At 36.9% G+C, this 24,725-nt stretch overlaps 1 protein-coding gene across 1 annotated transcript in view; it reads left to right on the forward strand.

The window, feature by feature from the left end:
- Positions 1–399: 399 nt before the first annotated feature.
- The window catches only part of LOC138329209 (fatty acid-binding protein 9-like), an 82,486-nt gene continuing 58,160 nt past the window's right edge, over positions 400–24,725 (forward strand). Inside the window, exons 1-2 of the mRNA XM_069276030.1 lie at positions 400–586; positions 10,067–10,242. Coding sequence (XP_069132131.1) covers positions 508–586; positions 10,067–10,242 — 255 coding nt within the window. The 5' untranslated portion in view covers positions 400–507. The remainder of the gene's footprint in view (positions 587–10,066; positions 10,243–24,725) is intronic.

Here is a 24,725-nt window from a genome sequence, read left to right on the forward strand (position 1 = left end):
AATGGCACTATACAAAGAAAAAGAGTTCCATTATACAAGAAGACACAACACGAATATACCGCAGTCTCACAAAACACGCACATCACACTACATAACACACTTCACACCGCAAACATGGGATTTTAAAATTTGTATCAGTATCAGAATAAAGAATAAGGATACGTGATAGTCACCTTTAAGCTATTTAATGCTGAATCTATAAACCTGACTACATATATACCGTTGTTGGTTAGTGAAATAAGTCTAACCATTGTTATTTATGTCTGATTATAGTTATAAAACGAAATATATTCACGTTTACTTTCCTGTGGGCAAAACAACTGGTAAATGAAATATACCAGACATGAGACTGTGTATTACCCATCGCTGGGCTGTCGTAGTAGTCTGGCCCTACACATTGTTGCGAGACGATCCCACCAGCAGGCGATTCGTATATAAGGCGCTTGGACGGCCAGCATCGGGCATTATTTATCTAGGATCTTACCGCAGCGGAACCAAAACGTAATCATGGTGGACCAATATCTTAAAAAATGGCAATCCGACTTAAATTCTTCCGAGAATTTCGATGTCGTGATGGAACAAATGAGTGAGTATTGACTGAAGTTGATATTAAATTCAATATTTCATTTTTTCGCAATTTTGAATTGTAAACCGATAATCCTGTAATTGTGTGTTGTTATACATTAACACTGCATTATTTAATATATAGCAGATAGGCAGTGCGTACACATACTGGTGAAGTGCTGCCAAGTATTCTATCTTTGTGTGTATAACATTGGAGACTTAACTCTACACTTATATATAGGTGTCATGTATGTAGATGTTTTACCTTATAATACACAACTATAGCCATCATACGTCCAGCAGGTCACTGCTTCGTAAGTTAACATACGCAGTTTTACTGTAACGAATAGAAAAAAAAGCTCTCTTGTCGCTGTGGTGGGCACAGACTATTTCAGGCTTTCTGTATAGGCAGCCTGCGATAACCAACAAGCCACGAGTTACATAATAACACATTTACTTTATTGACTGTTTAAATATTCTGTCATGACACGAGTTATCTGATACATATCATTTCCGTATTGGGGATTTTTTTTTACCATATTCTAGAGCGTATCTCACGAGTATCTGGTTTATGGATAATGTTGTAGTCGTGAGACTTAATTTAGCTTATGATCGAAAACACTAATTTTAGGGGCTAGATTGTCCAGGGTCGGCATATACTTAGTAATATTAGAATTTTCTATAGTGTATGTTATTATTCTAATTTATAAAAGGCGACTGAATTTAGGATGTTTCTGTCACAAATAATACCCATAGAATTACCACATGTATCACAGTAAAAGCTATGTTGTCTCATAATATAATCAAGAAATACAACAAAGTGAAGGGTCTCTCCTCCAAATGCAATATGTAATTTAGAAAGAAAACAAAAGATAATTTGCCAACAAGACTAGACACATAGAGTTACATAACGAGAGACAAAAACCCCGAATAGAGCGAAGTCTTTCCTACATATGGATAAGATATCAAGTAAAATCAAAATAAGTGTATTTTAACTATTGGATAGTAACTGGCAAGCGATTCAAAGTAACAGAATTGATGTAGTGAAGTCAAATGGTTTGATAGTTAGCGATGACATATACTTCTATTGATATTACAAAATGAGCCCATAGACAATTATACATAATCATCTTAAGTCGTGTATAATTGCACTCATGAATGTTGTCTGTCTATCTCGCGGGCGATGATATTGGGTATTTCCATTATCAGTTTTTTAACTAGCGTCCCATATGTACTTGGCTGGCATCTGTTCAAACATCGGTCGAGTGGATGAAACCTAATTCCCTTAATTTGTCTCAAATGCCGCACAACATCCGGGATTCTGTCGGCAAACCATCGTAATTAATAAAAATCTATAGTAGTTTTTTCAGTATCCATTGTAGATGTCAGCGATGCATGCAACCACGCGCAATTGATATGACCACTTATAGTAGGACCACTTATTGTGTTATTGAACGGAAACATTCATCTGCTAACACTTCATTAAATGCCCGTTAAATGCCCAAATTAAATTTCTCGTGAAAAGTACTTTTAAAATAACTCAGTAATAATCTGCGTTTCTATTTAGCCGTGTATATGGTTTGCTTTTGTTATGCAATAGATTTCATTAAGTAGTTATTCGTCTGTACGAGTTACTGCTGAGTAATTCCTCACAACGGACGACTGTAATCGATTTGAGTGATATCACTACTAGAGCAATATACAAATAGCTATTATTTCCGTCTGCTAAAGATGTTTACTAAATAATTATGCAGCAGCTGGTTCTCACAGCGATGTCGCAATGCTACATTGGTGTCCCTGAAGATATTGCCCTCCTGTTATCCTAGTACTTGTTATAGGAGTCGTATTTGCAAGTTTCATATCCTGGTTGTTAATATGACGTAAATGAAATAACTGATCACATTATCACATTTTAATGTTATTTAACATGGATTTTAGGTTGGTTTAACCAGTAGTTATCCACATAACAATATATGTACATACAAAACATCGAATATTTAGGAATTGGAAATTTCTAGTTAATATACTTTCGGCGTTTTAGGTTCACACAGATGTAGATTTTGCCCTATCCTACTCCAGTCATTGATAAATATCGCTTGGTGTAGCTACTCCTCTCGGATTACATTCCATAACCGTTTCATACCAATATAGACTGGTACTCCGATTCTATTTAATCCTTCTCATTAAAGCTGAATCATTCAACCGGAACGTTAATGTCAGCATGCTCTATTCCTACAATATGTGTATAAGAAATCCCCCATGGTTTAGTTATGATAGTTCGATGCTCTGTTGAGAAGTAGAGACGATGGAAACGGAATCTCGTTCCTTTTAAAGGCACTCTTCATGGACGAGGGGTTTTGGTTCTGTCACTTGCCACTTTGTACAGAAAACTATGTCGTTCATGCTTCTCTTCTGATGTGCACATAGCAAAGCTTTCATGGAACTATTTCTATAGGTAGGGCGTTAGAATGGTACCTACTACAAAATTGCGTGATTGTACATGGCGACTTAATGTAGTGTTTAATTGTTCTTTTAATTGGTTCGTGGTTATTAAAATATTAAGCATTATTGCGTGAAGTGATACGCTTTTGTCACTTTATTTTTACATTTAATGGTAATTTGAGCACTTTTATTTTTTACTCTAAAATACTGAAAAATAACACATATTCAAATGGGACAAAAAGGTAAGCACACTGACCCCCCATTTTTCTGCCTAATTTAGAAAGAACAACCCATTCCCTATTAATATGCAAAATATTAACAAAAGTTTAAAACCACAACTGTTTCTATAAAGGGTTAAATTTGGCAAAAATGGCTGAAAATGGTGTATTTTGTAGCTCAACATTAAGGGGTAGGGGTAGTATATGTTGTTATTCTGAGAAAAAATATAAGTCTTATTAATCAAAACTTTTTATTTTAAAGAAGACTATAGGAAAATAAATTCTTCAAACTTAACATACATATCAAACATCTCATTAGGAAATTATGGCTTTAAACTCCTGTATACATGGCCAAAACGGCAAAAATCCCAAAACAAGCACACCGACATATGTTTTTTCTTCCATTTTCTTGTATGGTATGAACTACTATTTCCAAAAATCTATATGAGAAAAAAAGTTTAATACAAGAAAATTTTGACTTCTCAGAGGTGTACATCCTTATTGTAGTGTTTAATTGTTCTTTTTAATTGACTTCTCTAACTCCTCATTTTACACAGTATTCGACCCTTTAAAGAACATTTTGGCTCTGTCCCCCTGGTTGAACGTGCTAATCACTGCTTCTACTGAATAATCAACATTGAAGAAACAGGACGGCTGGTTTTGCCTTTAGCCGTATGCTTCAGTCAGATAGTTTGTACCTCTATTATTATTCTCTTTTATCTCCTCCATTTCGAAGATTACATCAATAATTACATGATACATTATTCAACATGGCGTAAATTGTGCAAGGAATAATAAATGAGATATGACAACAGTAGAATGATTACATATACATATATAACTAATTTAGAACTATTTATAAGTACATGAATGGTTCAAAGTAATAAGTAGAAGTTAAAACAAAATAATGAAAAATAGTACGAATAGTAAGACAATGTATGTATTGATGAATAATTAGATCTTATCATCATTTGAAAAACTCCGTTATTAATCACTATATCTGAAGTTTCCATGTTACCAATTTCGTGAACTAAGACATCACGCACATAATTCCATAAACTGTAATTTAATGACAAATAATATAAACTTTTTGCGCCTACAGCATTGGCTGGAAGTACGTAGTGTATTTAAATGGATGAAAAGAGAAACTTCCATTATCATAAATACGTGGATTTATGCAGTCTGTAATTGTTCTGAAATTTAATTCCCCTTTGCATCATGCCGTCAATAGCGAGACTTATTCAACTTTCTTTCCCATAAGTACTTGGACGTTCGTTTGACTGAATCATGGATTCCACAGGAACCTAACCTCTCCTCACAAGAATTATTAGCTTTGTAGTATTAGCCTAAGCTTGTACATTAACTAAACGGCCCTGTGTTACAAGAGAGAATTTCCCCCGGTGTCAATTGAAAGTCTAGAGGCTGGCGCCGCTAATTTGTGTGTAATCTTAACCAATTACCCGGGGAAGCTGCATTGATGATAAAAAATGAAGCACAATAAGGCTCTCGTGTGCGGGCGCAATGCTTGGGTACATGTTTACAACAATGTTGTAGTCTCGATAAATCATGTCTATTTCATATGATAATATGATATAACTGTGCCCTTCTGACAATAATGATGATAAGAAGTGTTCAGAAACATGTACTCCGAAATTAATATCAGCCTTTTGCCGTTATAGCTGTGTACCCATTGATTTGGATTTGGACATGTATTGATATATCACATATTGTAATATTACATTTGATTGAATAAAAATATGAATGTGGGAATACCTAAATATGAGAAAAAAATACACAGGTTACCTTATAATTCTGATTTAGTCTCCTGTCTGTTGGACCGGACGCCTAGGAGTTCTAACGACATATTTATAGAGATCTCTGCGTGTTACATCCTAATTTACAAGTTTTAACTGTTACAAACGTTATAGTACCTAATATTCACTGGGTAGATGGTTTTTATTTCTTGGCTTCTGAAGAACCACGAATGAGAAAAAAACCGATATCTGTTTTATATATTATCGGAATCAACGTTTCGGTGGCCATTCACGAATATTTCTACACAGGTACTCACTTGACTGCTCTGAACCACGTATAATTCAAAGGTTAAAAGTGACCACTAACCACCGGCAAATAGAACCTCTGAAATAAGATTTTATATGAAGAATAAGGTATAATTTCTCATAAAAGTTACAATAAATTAAAACACTTTAAATGCTGATTACACTACTTGAAGGCCAATGTGTACGCCTGAACTTAAGAAACATGCTTGAGAAATTACTGAAGGGGCGGAATGAAATGAGGATGTGTAAGAGGCCTTTTTATCTAGTACTTAAATTACGTAATGAACATCAACAAAATCTAGACATCTTAATTACCGCGTCTAATGCATACCTCACGAAGGAGTAGAGATATGTAAATTATGTTCCGACTTCAAACCGAAATGAAACAACACAATGGTACTTTTGTAAATTTTAAGCATTATTGAAATTCCTCCGCTCCCCACTTACATAAATAGACTAAACGTTGTGCGTAAACCTCTGATTTCTCAGTCTGTACAGCAACACTTAGGATGGTTAATTGAGGTAAAGGATATGTGATACTATACGTGATCGTGTGGCAGCTGAGTCCATTGGTGTTTTCATGGTCACTTCCAATCTTGATTCACTTTCGTTATTGTTTTTTTATCTGCGATACTCTAGCATTGCGTGTAATCAACAGTTAAGTCTGGGGTCAAGTCCTGTCACCAAACTAGACAGATTAACTTAATGCAAATCAACCGAAAACAGTATCTCATTGTAATCTTATTTTAAAGACCGTCCTGCAAAAGAATCATTTCGTTGTATCTGACCGCATTGCTATCATGCCATCATAGACATATCATCTTTTAGCTACTAGTCTAGCTGACATTCTTTGGAAATTTTTTGTCCCTTATTTCTAAACAAGGAACGAATATGAGAGATCAATTTTTAGAAGCAAAATTGTCGCTTACTGCTTCTTACGCCGTAATGGATATCCGCAGTAAGCATATCATGTATCAAGGCAATATTTGTTATACGTAAACGTTGTCGTAACTCAAGTAGCATCTGTGTTAACAGGGAAACATGCAAGCATAATTCAATAAAGTAACTTAACTGGCAGTAAAAAAAAAAGTTTTATAGAATGGAAACACATGTGTATTTAAAGGAAATTTTTGGTATAAAACCTGTTTTCCTCTTGTTTATTGTATAACTCATCAGTAAGCGTCCATCTGGTATATTCGCTTCGTTAGAGTTTCAAACACAAACAGTGGCTGGAATAAAGTATGTGCTGATAACATGATTAATCTAATCATAAAGCTATGTAAGGTCAAATATCGCACAATATCGGTGTTACCTGTTTCTCCTGTGTCCATACCAACATACCCCATCCAAAATACACGGGTGTAATGTATATATGAGGTTACAAGAAGGATGGCGCAAGAGAAACGGGAAATCCCAAATCGAGTATTGTGAATGTCCGCTTCTTGATATGACTGGATGTACAAACTGACCTTCATGGAATGCATTTGTTTGCTTGTCTCAAATTAAGTCTCATTGATAAAAACGGCTTTGCTTACGACAGACATATTCCTTATCTTGTCTATTTCCATTAGAATAATTAAGATATATATGTCCCTGTCTCATTTCGTCTTCATTCATTGAGCAATGTTTTTTGTGTCCAAAGTCACAATAAAGAACATACTGAAATCTTGGTAAAATAAAACCAGAACTCACTAGAAGACACCGATTGCCTATTGGATTGTACTCGTGGGACTTCCAGAGACATCCACAACAATATTTCCATTAGCGGCCCATGGTCGTCCTTACTAACGTTGTTAAGAACGTTTTATAAATACTACTGTTTTAATGTCTTCCTATGACGAGATATTAAGATAAACTATCCTCCTGCACGCATTAGCATCATATTGTGCCGTCATCCGTAACATCATGCCATTCAATGCCACAATACTTAATACTAGTCTTCGCTCTACTAAAATAGCTATCCATTGCTCCTCAAGGAAGGAGAACAGTAATCCGCTTTCTTATGAAATATAATCTCCGACTAAACGGGAATGTCAGACTGGTTTAGAATTATGTTAGAATTAAGTATTCTATTCCTCTCGCCATAAGACACTTTGTGAAAGCTACTTAGATATTTTCAATCTCCTCCTCTAAACCAAGAATCATCGATTCGGAGATTTAAAACCAGTCATAGGAATGCTAAGTGTGTCATACTGCTTCAGTACATGTGTCTCACCTCAAACATCTACGGAAGACTTCGGCAACCAATATGTTCTTTTCGTGGGTTCAACCAGAACAGACTATCCTGCATAACGTGCGTGTGAGAGACAGCAAACGGAAGCTAGATTGAGAGTATGTGTCATGTGGTTACTGGGTGAGCATTTCCTGTAAAATCTGTGTAGTACGTAAAGCTAAAGGACGTCAACTAATCACAAATGTAACATTGTTTGTGGTATACACGGAGTTTCAGCAAGCTTAAAAGTTGTCCCTTGCCCTGCCGTCAATTAATTTTCTAATATTATGACTTAGTTATGCTATCATTGTATGAAGTTTGAACAAATCTGTCGATGTGTTCTCAAGTTATCGTCTGGAAATGAAAATTTGTGAAGTTCTATTTTCAGTAGCAGTGACCTTTGTAGTTGACCCTTTGACCCCAAATTCAACCCCAAGCTATGTTATCTCATATGTTACCATTGTATGAAGTTTGAACACATTCCGTTGATGTGTTCTCAAGTTATCATTCCAAAATTAAAATTTGTGAAACCATCTATTTTTAGTAACAATGACCTTTGTAGTAGACCTTTTGACTCCAAATTCAATCCTAAGCTATATTTTCACTTATACTACCATTGTGTGAAGCTTGATCAAAATTCGTTAAAGATGCTCCACCGCTGACAAATGGTATTTTTTCACTATCAAAAACAGAAGCAGACGATTTAGTATTTTTCATCTGTTACAAAAGTTACTTACTTTACATCATTACCACCATTGAAAAGTTTGAGCTTCTAATTTTACTTCAAGTTGAAAATATGAAAAATAATTAATTGCATCCCGAAAAAATTCCGTGGCACTATATTCTATATGAAATGAAGTACTGATTGCGCATGAACCAAAGGCGAAAGAAATTATTTTATATTATTTTTTTGTGTTAATCAGGCATAAATATACACGATTAAACACAAATTATTGTTCGAATGATGAATATTATTTATGCTCTGTCGGCGGTGGAGCATCTTTAATGTTTTCTCAATTTATTGTCTGGAAACTAATATTTTGTGAAACACACTATTTTTACTAACAATGACCTTTGTAGTTGACCCTTTGGCCCCAAATTCAATCTCAAGCTATGTTATCTCCTATGTTGCCATTGTATGATGTTAGATCAAAATCCACCCATTAGTTCTCAAGTAATCGTCTGAAAACCAAATCCGGACGGACAGACAGACGGGAACAAACACTATATCCCCACCGGTTTCAATGGCAGGGGTCTAATAAGCTGGACCAAGTGTAATTAAAGATGTTACTCCGCAGAAAATTAGTTACTTTTAGGGTTACCTGACCATAGGTCATGGTGACCTATTCCGTCTTCTGTATTCTAGACTTTTGTCCGTCGTCGTGCGTCGTCCGTTAACAAATCCTTATGGATAATAATATATATGGATTATGAATATGCACTGAGTCTAATGAAACTTGCTATTGTCCTTTGCAATAATTATTATTGGACCTTGCGAGCACGTTAAGTTGGGTGTAAATATGCACAATTTTAATGAAATGACATTTCAAAAATGATCTTGGTAGAATCAAATGCTCTTTATAGAATGAAAGGTTTTAATGTCCTCTACAAAAATTGTGAATTTCATGGCTCTGTGGTATCAGATTTTCCCCTATGGAGAGGGTACTTTTATTATAGTTTATACAGAAAAAATACATTTATGAGCATTATGTGTTCATTTTCCATAGGAAATACGTCACATTTGGTTAGAATTATTAGCCTGAAATAACATTTAACATCATATCCAAATTGGTCCTGACTGACACCCATGAGGCAGAGGGACGGATCCGGAAAGGGTCATAATGGGCAAAATTTCAAAAATCTTCTTCTGGATTCATAGATATGATAGAACGAAATTCTCGATAGATTAAAAGGTTAAATTGATAACAAACTGGCTTAAAAGCCAGATGGGTGCAATTGACTGACATTATGTGTTTATATGTGCTTGTGTCATGCTGTCTGTAACAGGTGACTGTTAAGGCTCATGGGGCTCTTGTTACCATCTATTAGAACATGAGCAGACGAATTAGTACTTCCCTTTAGTAATAACAATTATTAACTTTAAAAGCAAATCAAATTATTTTGAATTAATTTTGTGTTTATAAGACATATATGTATATATATACACGATTAAACTTCAATTATTGTCCCAATGACAAATATTATTATGTATGCTCAGTCGGCGACGGAGCATATTTAAACCGCGCAAAGATTTTTCCACATAAAACGTTGAAATAGTCCTGTTATCATTTTGTTTTGACGATAAAAACTATACAGACGAAACTTGAGAAGTCGATTTGGACGCCGTAATTAACACGATATCAGGGAAACTGAACAGTTGGCTTTATTTACAGTTCACGTGCCAGACTTGTTCAGAGTCTGTCCTGTCTGAATCCATATCGGCAATAAATAAAAATCTAATGGGTCAATGTTATGTGAATATCAGCTAACAGCTGCTATGTTAATAAAATTATATGTTGACTAGTGAGGGCCAAAATATAACACTGGCAACCATCTATGTCTTATTTCAGAACTTGCTCCCATGGCACGTAAAGTGTTCAAAGAAAGGGTAGGCACGCTGGAATACAAGCTGACGGGAGATACGTGGACCGCCATAGCCTCAATAGACGGACTAGGAGAACGAACGTATGAGTATAAACTCGGGGAAGAGATTACGTCCAAAGGATTAGATGGAGAGCCATTGAAAGTAAGTCTTATTTACCTTAGTAAGCCTGGTATTGTCTAGTATACGATGTGTTGTATGCAATTTATGCGATTTCCTGAAAATGTTAAAATATATACAATGGTTCCTTTTTGATATTGGAAATTAACCATAAATACAAAAAAGATATGTAATTAGTTTTATTTATCACCACAAATTTTCTAAAATGTCTATACTGTATACATGCTGAACAAGAATATATATAATCTAGGTATATTCGTTCATTAAACTGCCTTCTTGTGGGATTTATGGTCCTATAATTCACCCAGGATTGAAGACAAATTGAATAACGCGCATTATGACTAGTTTCCGTTTTATTGTTTTTAGTTCAACCTTTATTGTACACTGTTATTGCTATCACCAAATCAAATTTCCCGCTGCCCCCGTTTTATGACGTCATAAGTACATGTAGCCCCGACGTCATTCGCAGTAAACATACTACAATCATAACTATAATATAAATACAATCTCTCTCATGGTGCATTGCGGTTGGGGGTTTCGAGATTCCAAAACGACGTTGTTGAAGTATAATTTATCGTCGATAAGTCCCACCATCCTGTGATTATGACGTCATCATTTTACGCGAGTTTCATGACGTCATTACCACTGGACGGTAAATCGACGGTTAATTGTACTTTACACATGTCGTTTTAGGATCTAGAAACCCCCGTACCTCAATCTCTCCCACAGTTCATTGCGGTCCCCACATTCACCTCTGTCAACGGCTCACGGACTGGCCGTCTGTTGACCTCGGATCACAGAATATGACGTCATGACATTGTTAAATACATAGCGCCCCCTTTATATATGACGTCAAAGTGATTTTTGAAACGGTGGACGTCGTATGCAAATCATGACTTTTTACTTACAAGTAAATCTAGTGTATCCGCAAAAGAATCCATTATTGTTTGGTTTGCTGTAGAATGGTCGAATTATATTATGTAAGAACTGACAGTCGTTTATTGGAAAATGGTACAAAAGGAAACTTATTAAACTATTAAAGAATTTAATATGAGTCCTAAATACGTTTTTAGGTCATCTGACCCGAAGGGTTAGGATGACGTATAGTCATCATGTTTCGTCCGTCGTCGTCCGCCGTGCGCCGTTCGCCGTCCGCCGTCCGCCGTGCGTAAACTTTTCACATTTTGAAACGATCCAGGCATGACCCTGACAAAGTGTTGTTGTTTTCCGGGTCGATCCGAAATCCAAGATGGCCGTCACAACTGCCATCTTGGAAATACATTTTGAACTTCTTCTCAAGTTCTCCGGGAGCGATTTCGCTGAAGCTTGCATGAAATTATCCTGACATCGCCACGACAAAGTGTTGTTATTTTTCGGGTCGATCCCAAATCCAAAATGGCCGCCACAGGCGCCGTCTTGAAAACACATTTTGAACTTCTTCTCAAGTTCTACTGGTGCGATTTGGCTGAAACTTGCATGAAATGATCCTGACATGGTTCTGAGAAAGTGTTATTTTTTCAGGTCGATCCGAAATCCAAGATGGCCGCCACAGCCACCATTTTGAAAACTCATTTTGAACTTCCTCTTTTAGTTCTACCAGTGCGATTTAGTGCATAAACTTTTCACATTCTGAACTTCTTCTCCAGTTCTACCGGTGCGATTTGGCTGAAACTTTTGCCAAGGAAGTCAGATGACAGTTAAGGCCTTTGGACCTCTTGTTTTATACAAAAACTTCTCTGAAACTAAGCATGGGATAATACTCATATTGCAATGGTAGTATCCTTATAGGATGGGGATCCAAAAATATACAATGGGGCAGACCCCCGGAGGCTGAGGGGTGGGGTCAAATTGAGCTATTTTCATATAAATTACTTCTTCTCTGAAACCAAGCATGGGATTACACTCATAATTTATTGATAGCAACCTTATAGGGTGGGGATTCAAAATTATACAAATGGTGGGGCTGATCCCCAGAGGGACATGAGAGGCAGGGCAAAAAGTGTCAATTTGGCTATTTCCTTAATGGCAATTTCTTCTCTGAAACTGAGCATGGAATAGCACTTAAAATGCAATGGTAGCATTCTTATAGGCATGGGTATAAAATTGTACAAATGATAGGGCTGACCCCTCGGGGCCTGAGGTGCGGGGCCAAAAGGGTCCTATTTACATATAAATTACTTCTTCTCTGAACTTATGTATTGGATAGCATTCATAGTCATAGGCTATATATATCTATAGCATTGTTATATAGTTGGGATTCAAAGTTAAATAAACTGTGGTGTCAATTTTGCTATTTTTTCTAATTGTATGAGTCTTTGTGATAATTACTAAAACAAAATCAAAAACAAAAAACAGGTGAGCGATACAGGCCCTCTAGGCCTTTTGTATTTATTATTGTGAATATTTATTTAAGTTAAAGTCTTCACAAGGCTCAGTAATGGTTATTATTGTAAAGGGCAATAACTCAAAATTTACTGTCCGATAACACTGATTTTCAAACTCGTTCGTAATCTTACGGATATTAGGCTTATGTATACAAAGTTTCCTTAAGCTAAATATTTACTTTAGTTTACATGTTCTAATAACAAGTATTATTGCAATTGCAATCTGCATATTTAGACTATTCCAATAAAGTGTTCCCCCAATAGAAATATTAGTATTGCAATGGTTAAAATTGTTGGAACTTGATAAAAATTGATACGCTAACAGACTAACAATTGTTATCAAAAGTCACTCCCCCCATGCTATTCAATCAAAAACAAACTCTGACATTGTTCTCAATATCAGTGAGTTTGATCATGAATGGGACTTTATTCACATACCTTTGTGATACGTGACAACGTTTGTGGAGGGCTTATGTTTCTATTTATTGATGGAATGACGTCAACAGATGATATCATACCCTAACGTTATTTCAGGGGGAAGATTACAAAGAGTTACGTTCAATTACCACAAGAGATACGTTTGTTTGTTTGATTAATTAACGTCCTATTAACAGCTATGGTCATGTAAGGACGGCCTTCCATGTATGCGGTGTGTTGCGTGTATGTTGTGCGAGGTGCGTGTTTTGGGAGACTGAGGTATATTCATGTTGTGTCTTCTTGTATAGTGGAACTGTTGCCCTTATTATAGTGCTTAACTCTGAAGCATGCCGCCGAAGACACCAAGCAACACACCCCACCCGGTCACATTATACTGACAACGGGCGAACCAGTCGTCCCACTCCCTGTATGCTGAGCGCCAAGCAAGAGCAGAAACTGCCACTTTTATAGACTTTGGTGTGTCTCGGCCAGGGGACAGAACCCAGAGCCTTCCACACAGGGGCGAAAGCTCAACTAAAGGCCAAAAGTGAGGCGGTGACAAGGAAGGCATTAGGAAAGATAAAATCAGTTAGAAAGAAAAGAAAAGATAAGATCCTAAATTTAGTCGCCTTTTACGATCATGCAATAGGGGCAGCAGATACAATTCTAACGCTCTACCTGCAGGACCCGCGCAAATGTTAACGGATATCACATGGCACGTGAATTAGTTCCATTGTCACTGACACTAGCAAAGGGAAGTAACTCTAAACCAAAAGTGCTCCAGATGTACTTCATGAAGTCCAATTCATAGACTAAATTTAATAGAATTCATTATGCAATACTATTGTAATAGTAGTCTGCATCACTTAAACTATCCCAGTAGTGTTTTCCCCAATAGAAATATTATTGTATTCGCAGAGGTTTGATACGATAACAGACTATCAATTAAAAGTCACTTTTCCCTCATGCTATTCAATCAAAAACAAACACTGACATTGTTCTCAATATCAGTGTGTTTGATCATGAATGGGAGTTTTAAATTCATGTACATGTGATACCTGTCAAGGTTTGTTTGGGACTATTGTTTCTGTTGGTGATGGAATGACATCAAAATATGATACCCTATGCTTACGTCATTTCGACGCCAATATCGGGTATCACATGGTACATGAATTAGTCCCATTATCACTGACACTAGCAAAGGGAAGTAACTCTAAACGGACACTGCACCAGATGTACGACATGACGTCCAATTCATAGACTGAATTTAATAGAATTCAGAATGCAATACTATTGCAATTGTATTCTGCCTAAGCTAAACTATCCCACGCACTTGTAAACCTGGCCCCGGTTTCTCGAAACAAAAGTACAGACTTAAATCAAAACTTAAGTTTTTCTCCTTATGTATCTTATGTAAATAAAATTGACTTAAGTCAGATTTTGACTTAGGTTTGTTTCGAGAAATCGAGGCCTGGTCAATACTAACAACAATATACCACTCCGCTAGCTTCTGTTTAGCTCGATAGGTTGAACGTCAGACTAGTAATCCAGAGGTCCCGTGTCCGATCCCTGCCAGAAACAGTGATTTTATTTATTATAAATTCTGCACTCTGTTACACAATAGTATTTCAATAGTTAAAATTGAAGGGGATTGACCTCCTACCGTTGAACCTCGGTTAGAATTACTTGAATGGACTGAACTGGACTTAAAGTATTCCCAGAGGTTTAATACGATAATAGACTAACAGTCGTTATCAAAAGTCACTTTTACCCATTCTATTTAATCAAAAACAAATACCGACATTGTTCTCAATGTCGGTGTGTTTGATCATGAATGAGACTATTAAATTCATGTACCATGTGATATCTGACAGGATGTGTGTGGACATATTTCTTTTGGTGATGAAACGACATCAAAAGATAATATAATGTGCTAACGTCATTCCAACGTCATCATCAAGTATCACGTGGTACGTGAATTTGTCCCTTTATCACTTACACTAGCAAAGGGAAGTAACTCTAAACGGACACTGCACCAGATGTACGACATGACGTCCAATTCATGGACTGAATTTAATAGAATTCACAATGCAATACTATTGCAATAGTAGTCTGCATTAGTTAAACTATCCCAATAGTGTTTGCCCCAATAGAAATAGTATTACAATAGTAATCCTACCATTGAACACCAGTCAGGATTACAAGACACGGACTGAACTGGACTTAAATGAAGTACTCGCAGAGGTTTGATCCGATAACAGATCGTCAATTAAAGGTAACGCCCCTATGCTATTCAATCAAAAACAAACACCGACATTGTTTTCAATGTCAGTGTGTTTCATCATGAATGGGACTTTTAAATTCAAGTATCATGTGATACCTGACAAGGTGTGTGCGGGAATATTGTTTCTTTTAGTGATGGAATGACATCAAAAGATGATATCCTGTTCTAACGTCATTGCAACGCCAATATCGGGTATCACGTGGTACGTGAATGAGTTCCATTGTCACTGACACTAGCAAAGGGAAGTAACTCTAAACGGACACTGCACCAGATGAACGACATGACGTCCAATTCATAGACTGTATTTAATAGAATTCACAATGCAATAATATTGCAATAGTAGTCTGGGTTTGTTAAACTATCCCAATAGTGTTTCCCCCAATAGAAATAGTATTGCAATAGTAATCATACCATTAAACACCAGTCAGGATTACCAGAAACAGACTGAACTGGACTAAAATGAAGTTCTCACAGAGATTTGATACAATAACAGAATATCAATTTAAAGTCACTTTCCCCCCATGCTATTCAATCAAAAACAAACATCGACATCGTTCTCAATGTCGGTGTGTTTCATCATGAATGGGACTTTTAAATTCATGTACCATGTGATACCTGACAAGGTGTGTGCGGGAATATTGTTGTTTAGTGATGGAATGACAACAAAAGATGATATCCTGTGCTTACGTCATTGCAACGCCAATATCGGGTATCACGTGGTACGTGAATGAGTTCCATTGTCACTGACACTAGCAAAGGGAAGTAACTCTAAACGGACACTGCACCAGATGTACGACATGACGTCCAATTCATGGACCGAATTTAATAGAATTCAGAATGCAATACTTTTGCAATGATAGTCTGCATTAGTTAAACTATCCCAGTAGTGTTTTCCCCAATAGAAATATTATTGCAATGATAATCCTACCATTGAACGCCAGTAAGGATTACCAGAAACGGACTGAACTGGACTAAAATGAAGTACTCGCAGAGGTTTGATACGATAACAGACTATCAATTAAAAGTCACTTTTCCCCCATGCTATTCAATCAAAAACAAACACCGACATTGTTCTCAATGTCAGTGTGTTTGATCATGAATGGGACTTTTAAATTCATGTACCATGTGATACCTGAAAAGGTGTGTGTGGGAATATTGTTTCTTTTAGTGATGGAATGACATCAAAAGATGATACCCTGTTCTAACGTAATTGCAACGCCAATATCGGGTATCACGTGGTACGTGTATTAGTTCAATTGTCACTGACACTAGCAAAGGGAAGCAACTCTAAACGGACACTGCACCAGATGTACGACATGACGTCCAATTCATAGACTGAATTTAATAGAATTCAGAATGCAATACTATTGCAATTGTATTCTGCCTAAGCTAAACTATCCCACGCACTTGTAAACCTGGCCCCGGTTTCTCGAAACAAAAGTACAGACTTAAATCAAAACTTAAGTTTTTCTCCTTATGTATCTTATGTAAATAAAATTGACTTAAGTCAGATTTTGACTTAGGTTTGTTTCGAGAAATCGAGGCCTGGTCAATACTAACAACAATATACCACTCCGCTAGCTTCTGTTTAGCTCGATCGGTTGAACGTCAGACTAGTAATCCAGAGGTCCCGTGTCCGATCCCTGCCAGAAACAGTGATTTTATTTACTATAAATTCTGCACTCTGTTACACAATAGTATTTCAATAGTTAAAATTGAAGGGGATTGACCTCCTACCGTTGAACCTCGGTTAGAATTACTTGAATGGACTGAACTGGACTTAAAGTATTCCCAGAGGTTTAATACGATAATAGACTAACAGTCGTTATCAAAAGTCACTTTTACCCATTCTATTTAATCAAAAACAAATACCGACATTGTTCTCAATGTCGGTGTGTTTGATCATGAATGAGACTATTAAATTCATGTACCATGTGATATCTGACAGGATGTGTGTGGACATATTTCTTTTGGTGATGAAACGACATCAAAAGATAATATAATGTGCTAACGTCATTCCAACGTCATCATCAAGTATCACGTGGTACGTGAATTTGTCCCTTTATCACTTACACTAGCAAAGGGAAGTAACTCTAAACGGACACTGCACCAGATGTACGACATGACGTCCAATTCATGGACTGAATTTAATAGAATTCACAATGCAATACTATTGCAATAATAGTCTGCATTAGTTAAACTATCCCAATAGTGTTTGCCCCAATAGAAATAGTATTGCAATAGTAATCCTACCATTGAACACCAGTCAGGATTACAAGACACGGACTGAACTGGACTTAAATGAAGTACTCGCAGAGGTTTGATCCGATAACAGATCGTCAATTAAAGGTAACGCCCCTATGCTATTCAATCAAAAACAAACACCGACATTGTTTTCAATGTCGGTGTGTTTCATCATGAATGGGACTTTTAAATTCAAGTACCATGTGATACCTGACAAGGTGTGTGCGGGAATATTGTTTCTTTTAGTGATGGAATGACATCAAAAGATGATATCCTGTGCTAACGTCATTGCAACGCCAATATCGGGTATCACGTGGTACGTGAATGAGTTCCATTGTCACTGACACTAGCAAAGGGAAGTAACTCTAAACGGACACTGCACCAGATGTACGACATGACGTCCAATTCATGGACCGAATTTAATAGAATTCACGATGCAATACTATTGCATTGTGAATAGACTAACAGTAGTTATCAAAAGTCACTTTTCCCCCATGCTATTCAATCAAAAACAAACACCGACATTGTTCTCAATGTCGGTGGGTTTGATCATGAATGGGACTTTTAAATTCATGTACCATGTGATACCTGACAGGATTTGTGCGGACATATTTCTTTTGATGATGAAATGACATCAAAAGATGATATCCTGTGCTAACGTCATTCCAACGCCATCATCATGTATCACGTGGTACGTGAATTAATCCCATTGTCACTGACACTAGCAAAGGGAAGTAACTCTAAACGGACACTGCACCAGATGTACGACATGACGTCCCATTTATGGACTGAATTTAATAGAATTCAGAATGCAATACTATTGCAATAGTATAGTGTTTCCCCAAATAGAAATAGTATTGCAATAGTAATCCTACCACTGAACATCAGTCAGGATTGCAAGACACGGACTGAACTGGACTTAAATAAAGTACTCGCAGAGGTTTGATACGATAACAGATTATCAATTAAAGGTAACTCCCCCATGCTATTCAATCAAAAACAAACACCGACATTGTTTTCAATGTCAGTGTGTTTGATCATGAATGGGACTTTTAAATTCATGTACCATGTGATACCTGACAAGGTGTGTGTGGGAATATTGTTTCTTTTAGTGATGGAATGACATCAAAAGATGATACCCTGTTCTAACGTCATTGCAACGCCAATATCGGGTATCACGTGGTACGTGTATTAGTTCAATTGTCACTGACACTAGCAAAGGGAAGCAACTCTAAACGGACACTGCACCAGATGAACGACATGACGTCCAATTCATAGACTGAATTTAATAGAATTCACAATGCAATACTATTGCAATAGTAGTCTGGGTTTGTTAAACTATCCCAATAGTGTTTCCCCCAATAGAAATAGTATTGCAATAGTAATCATACCATTAAACACCAGTCAGGATTACCAGAAACAGACTGAACTGGACTAAAATGAAGTTCTCACAGAGATTTGATACAATAACAGAATATCAATTTAAAGTCACTTTCCCCCCATGCTATTCAATCAAAAACAAGCATCGACATCGTTCTCAATGTCGGTGTGTTTCATCATGAATGGGACTTTTAAATTCATGTACCATGTGATACCTGACAAGGTGTGTGCGGGAATATTGTTTCTTTTAGTGATGGAATGACATCAAAAGATGATATCCTGTGCTAACGTCATTGCAACGCCAATATCGGGTATCACGTGGTACGTGAATGAGTTCCATTGTCACTGACACTAGCAAAGGGAAGTAACTCTAAACGGACACTGCACCAGATGTACGACATGACGTCCAATTCATGGACCGAATTTAATAGAATTCACGATGCAATACTATTGCATTGTGAATAGACTAACAGTAGTTATCAAAAGTCACTTTTCCCCCATGCTATTCAATCAAAAACAAACACCGACATTGTTCTCAATGTCGGTGGGTTTGATCATGAATGGGACTTTTAAATTCATGTACCATGTGATACCTGACAGGATTTGTGCGGACATATTTCTTTTGATGATGAAATGACATCAAAAGATGATATCCTGTGCTAACGTCATTCCAACGCCATCATCATGTATCACGTGGTACGTGAATTAATCCCATTGTCACTGACACTAGCAAAGGGAAGTAACTCTAAACGGACACTGCACCAGATGTACGGCATGACGTCCAATTTATGGACTGAATTTAATAGAATTCAGAATGCAATACTATTGCAATAGTATAGTGTTTTCTCCAAATAGAAATAGTATTGCAATAGTAATCCTACCACTGAACATCAGTCAGGATTGCAAGACACGGACTGAACTGGACTTAAATAAAGTACTCGCAGAGGTTTGATACGATAACAGATTATCAATTAAAGGTAAACTCCCCCATGCTATTCAATCAAAAACAAACACCGACATTGTTTTCAATGTCAGTGTGTTTGATCATGAATGGGACTTTTAAATTCATGTACCATGTGATACCTGACAAGGTGTGTGTGGGAATATTGTTTCTTTTAGTGATGGAATGACATCAAAAGATGATACCCTGTGCTAACGTCATTGCAACGCCAATATCGGGTATCACGTGGTACGTGAATTAGTTCCATTGTCACTGACACTAGCAAAGGGAAGCAACTCTAAACGGACACTGCACCAGATGAACGACATGACGTCCAATTCATAGACTGAATTTAATAGAATTCACAATGCAATACTATTGCAATAGTAGTCTGGGTTTGTTAAACTATCCCAATAGTGTTTCCCCCAATAGAAATAGTATTGCAATAGTAATCATACCATTAAACACCAGTCAGGATTACCAGAAACAGACTGAACTGGACTAAAATGAAGTTCTCACAGAGATTTGATACAATAACAGAATATCAATTTAAAGTCACTTTCCCCCCATGCTATTCAATCAAAAACAAACATCGACATCGTTCTCAATGTCGGTGTGTTTCATCATGAATGGGACTTTTAAATTCATGTACCATGTGATACCTGACAAGGTGTGTGCGGGAATATTGTTTCTTTTAGTGATGGAATGACAACAAAAGATGATATCCTGTGCTTACGTCATTGCAACGCCAATATCGGGTATCACGTGGTACGTGAATTAGTTCCATTGTCACTGACACTAGCAAAGGGAAGTAACTCTAAACGGACACTGCACCAGATGTACGACATGACGTCCAATTCATAGACTGAATTTAATAGAATTCAGAATGCAATACTATTGCAATTGTATTCTGCCTAAGCTAAACTATCCCACGCACTTGTAAACCTGGCCCCGGTTTCTCGAAACAAAAGTACAGACTTAAATCAAAACTTAAGTTTTTCTCCTTATGTATCTTATGTAAATAAAATTGACTTAAGTCAGATTTTGACTTAGGTTTGTTTCGAGAAATCGAGGCCTGGTCAATACTAACAACAATATACCACTCCGCTAGCTTCTGTTTAGCTCGATAGGTTGAACGTCAGACTAGTAATCCAGAGGTCCCGTGTCCGATCCCTGCCAGAAACAGTGATTTTATTTACTATAAATTCTGCACTCTGTTACACAATAGTATTTCAATAGTTAAAATTGGAGGGGATTGACCTCCTACCGTTGAACCTCGGTTAGAATTACTTGAATGGACTGAACTGGACTTGAAGTATCCCCAGAGGTTGAATACGATGATAGACTAACAGTCGTTATCAAAAGTCACTTTTACCCATTCTATTTAATCAAAAACAAATACCGACATTGTTCTCAATGTCGGTGTGTTTGATCATGAATGAGACTATTAAATTCATGTACCATGTGATATCTGACAGGATGTGTGTGGACATATTTCTTTTGGTGATGAAACGACATCAAAAGATAATATAATGTGCTAACGTCATTCCAACGTCATCATCAAGTATCACGTGGTACGTGAATTTGTCCCTTTATCACTTACACTAGCAAAGGGAAGTAACTCTAAACGGACACTGCACCAGATGTACGACATGACGTCCAATTCATGGACTGAATTTAATAGAATTCACAATGCAATACTATTGCAATAATAGTCTTTATTAGTTAAACTATCCCAATAGTGTTTGCCCCAATAGAAATAGTATTGCAATAGTAATCCTACCATTGAACACCAGTCAGGATTACAAGACACGGACTGAACTGGACTTAAATGAAGTACTCGCAGAGGTTTGATCCGATAACAGATCGTCAATTAAAGGTAACGCCCCTATGCTATTCAATCAAAAACAAACACCGACATTGTTTTCAATGTCAGTGTGTTTCATCATGAATGGGACTTTTAAATTCAATGTATCATGTGATACCTGACAAGGTGTGTGCGGGAATATTGTTTCTTTTAGTGATGGAATGACATCAAAAGATGATATCCTGTGCTAACGTCATTGCAACGCCAATATCGGGTATCACGTGGTACGTGAATTAGTTCCATTGTCACTGACACTAGCAAAGGGAAGTAACTCTAAACGGACACTGCACCAGATGTACGACATGACGTCCAATTCATGGACTGAATTTAATAGAATTCACAATGCAACACTATTGCAATAGTATAGTCTGCATTAGTTAAACTATCCCAATAGTGTTTGCCCCAATAGAAATAGTATTGCAATAGTAATCCTACCATTGAACACCAGTCAGGATTACAAGACACGGACTGAACTGGACTTAAATGAAGTACTCGCAGAGGTTTGATACGATAACAGATCGTCAATTAAAGGTAACTCCCCCATGCTATTCAATCAAAAACAAACACCGACATTGTTTTCAATGTCAGTGTGTTTGATCATGAATGGGACTTTTAAATTCAAGTATCATGTGATACCTGACAAGGTGTGTGCGGGAATATTGTTTCTTTTAGTGATGGAATGACATCAAAAGATGATATCCTGTGCTAACGTCATTGCAACGCCAATATCGGGTATCACGTGGTACGTGAATGAGTTCCATTGTCACTGACACTAGCAAAGGGAAGTAACTCTAAACGGACACTGCACCAGATGTACGACATGACGTCCAATTCATGGACCGAATTTAATAGAATTCACGATGCAATACTATTGCATTGTGAATAGACTAACTGTAGTTATCAAAAGTCACTTTTTCCCTCATGCTATTCAATCAAAAACAAACACCGACATCGTTCTCAATGTCGGTGTGTTTCATCATGAATGGGACTTTTAAATTCATGTACCATGTGATACCTGACAAGGTGTGTGCGGACATATTTCTTTTGATGATGAAATGACATCAAAAGATGATATCCTGTGCTAACGTCATTCCAACGCCATCATCATGTATCACGTGGTACGTGAATTAATCCCATTGTCACTGACACTAGCAAAGGGAAGTAACTCTAAACGGACACTGCACCAGATGTACGACATGACGTCCCATTTATGGACTGAATTTAATAGAATTCAGAATGCAATACTATTGCAATAGTATAGTGTTTCCCCAAATAGAAATAGTATTGCAATAGTAATCCTACCACTGAACATCAGTCAGGATTGCAAGACACGGACTGAACTGGACTTAAATAAAGTACTCGCAGAGGTTTGATACGATAACAGATTATCAATTAAAGGTAACTCCCCCATGCTATTCAATCAAAAACAAACACCGACATTGTTTTCAATGTCAGTGTGTTTGATCATGAATGGGACTTTTAAATTCATGTACCATGTGATACCTGACAAGGTGTGTGTGGGAATATTGTTTCTTTTAGTGATGGAATGACATCAAAAGATGATACCCTGTGCTAACGTCATTGCAACGCCAATATCGGGTATCACGTGGTACGTGTATTAGTTCAATTGTCACTGACACTAGCAAAGGGAAGCAACTCTAAACGGACACTGCACCAGATGAACGACATGACGTCCAATTCATAGACTGAATTTAATAGAATTCACAATGCAATACTATTGCAATAGTAGTCTGGGTTTGTTAAACTATCCCAATAGTGTTTCCCCCAATAGAAATAGTATTGCAATAGTAATCATACCATTAAACACCAGTCAGGATTACCAGAAACAGACTGAACTGGACTAAAATGAAGTTCTCACAGAGATTTGATACAATAACAGAATATCAATTTAAAGTCACTTTCCCCCCATGCTATTCAATCAAAAACAAACATCGACATCGTTCTCAATGTCGGTGTGTTTCATCATGAATGGGACTTTTAAATTCATGTACCATGTGATACCTGACAAGGTGTGTGCGGGAATATTGTTTCTTTTAGTGATGGAATGACATCAAAAGATGATATCCTGTGCTAACGTCATTGCAACGCCAATATCGGGTATCACGTGGTACGTGAATGAGTTCCATTGTCACTGACACTAGCAAAGGGAAGTAACTCTAAACGGACACTGCACCAGATGTACGACATGACGTCCAATTCATGGACCGAATTTAATAGAATTCACGATGCAATACTATTGCATTGTGAATAGACTAACAGTAGTTATCAAAAGTCACTTTTCCCCCATGCTATTCAATCAAAAACAAACACCGACATTGTTCTCAATGTCGGTGGGTTTGATCATGATTGGGACTTTTAAATTCATGTACCATGTGATACCTGACAGGATTTGTGCGGACATATTTCTTTTGATGATGAAATGACATCAAAAGATGATATCCTGTGCTAACGTCATTCCAACGCCATCATCATGTATCACGTGGTACGTGAATTAATCCCATTGTCACTGACACTAGCAAAGGGAAGTAACTCTCTAAACGGACACTGCACCAGATGTACGGCATGACGTCCAATTTATGGACTGAATTTAATAGAATTCAGAATGCAATACTATTGCAATAGTATAGTGTTTTCTCCAAATAGAAATAGTATTGCAATAGTAATCCTACCACTGAACATCAGTCAGGATTGCAAGACACGGACTGAACTGGACTTAAATAAAGTACTCGCAGAGGTTTGATACGATAACAGATTATCAATTAAAGGTAACTCCCCCATGCTATTCAATCAAAAACAAACACCGACATTGTTTTCAATGTCAGTGTGTTTGATCATGAATGGGACTTTTAAATTCATGTACCATGTGATACCTGACAAGGTGTGTGTGGGAATATTGTTTCTTTTAGTGATGGAATGACATCAAAAGATGATACCCTGTGCTATCGTCATTGCAACGCCAATATCGGGTAT

This window comes from Argopecten irradians, chromosome 8 (assembly GCF_041381155.1).
Source record: "Argopecten irradians isolate NY chromosome 8, Ai_NY, whole genome shotgun sequence".
Lineage (NCBI taxonomy): Eukaryota > Metazoa > Mollusca > Bivalvia > Pectinida > Pectinidae > Argopecten > Argopecten irradians.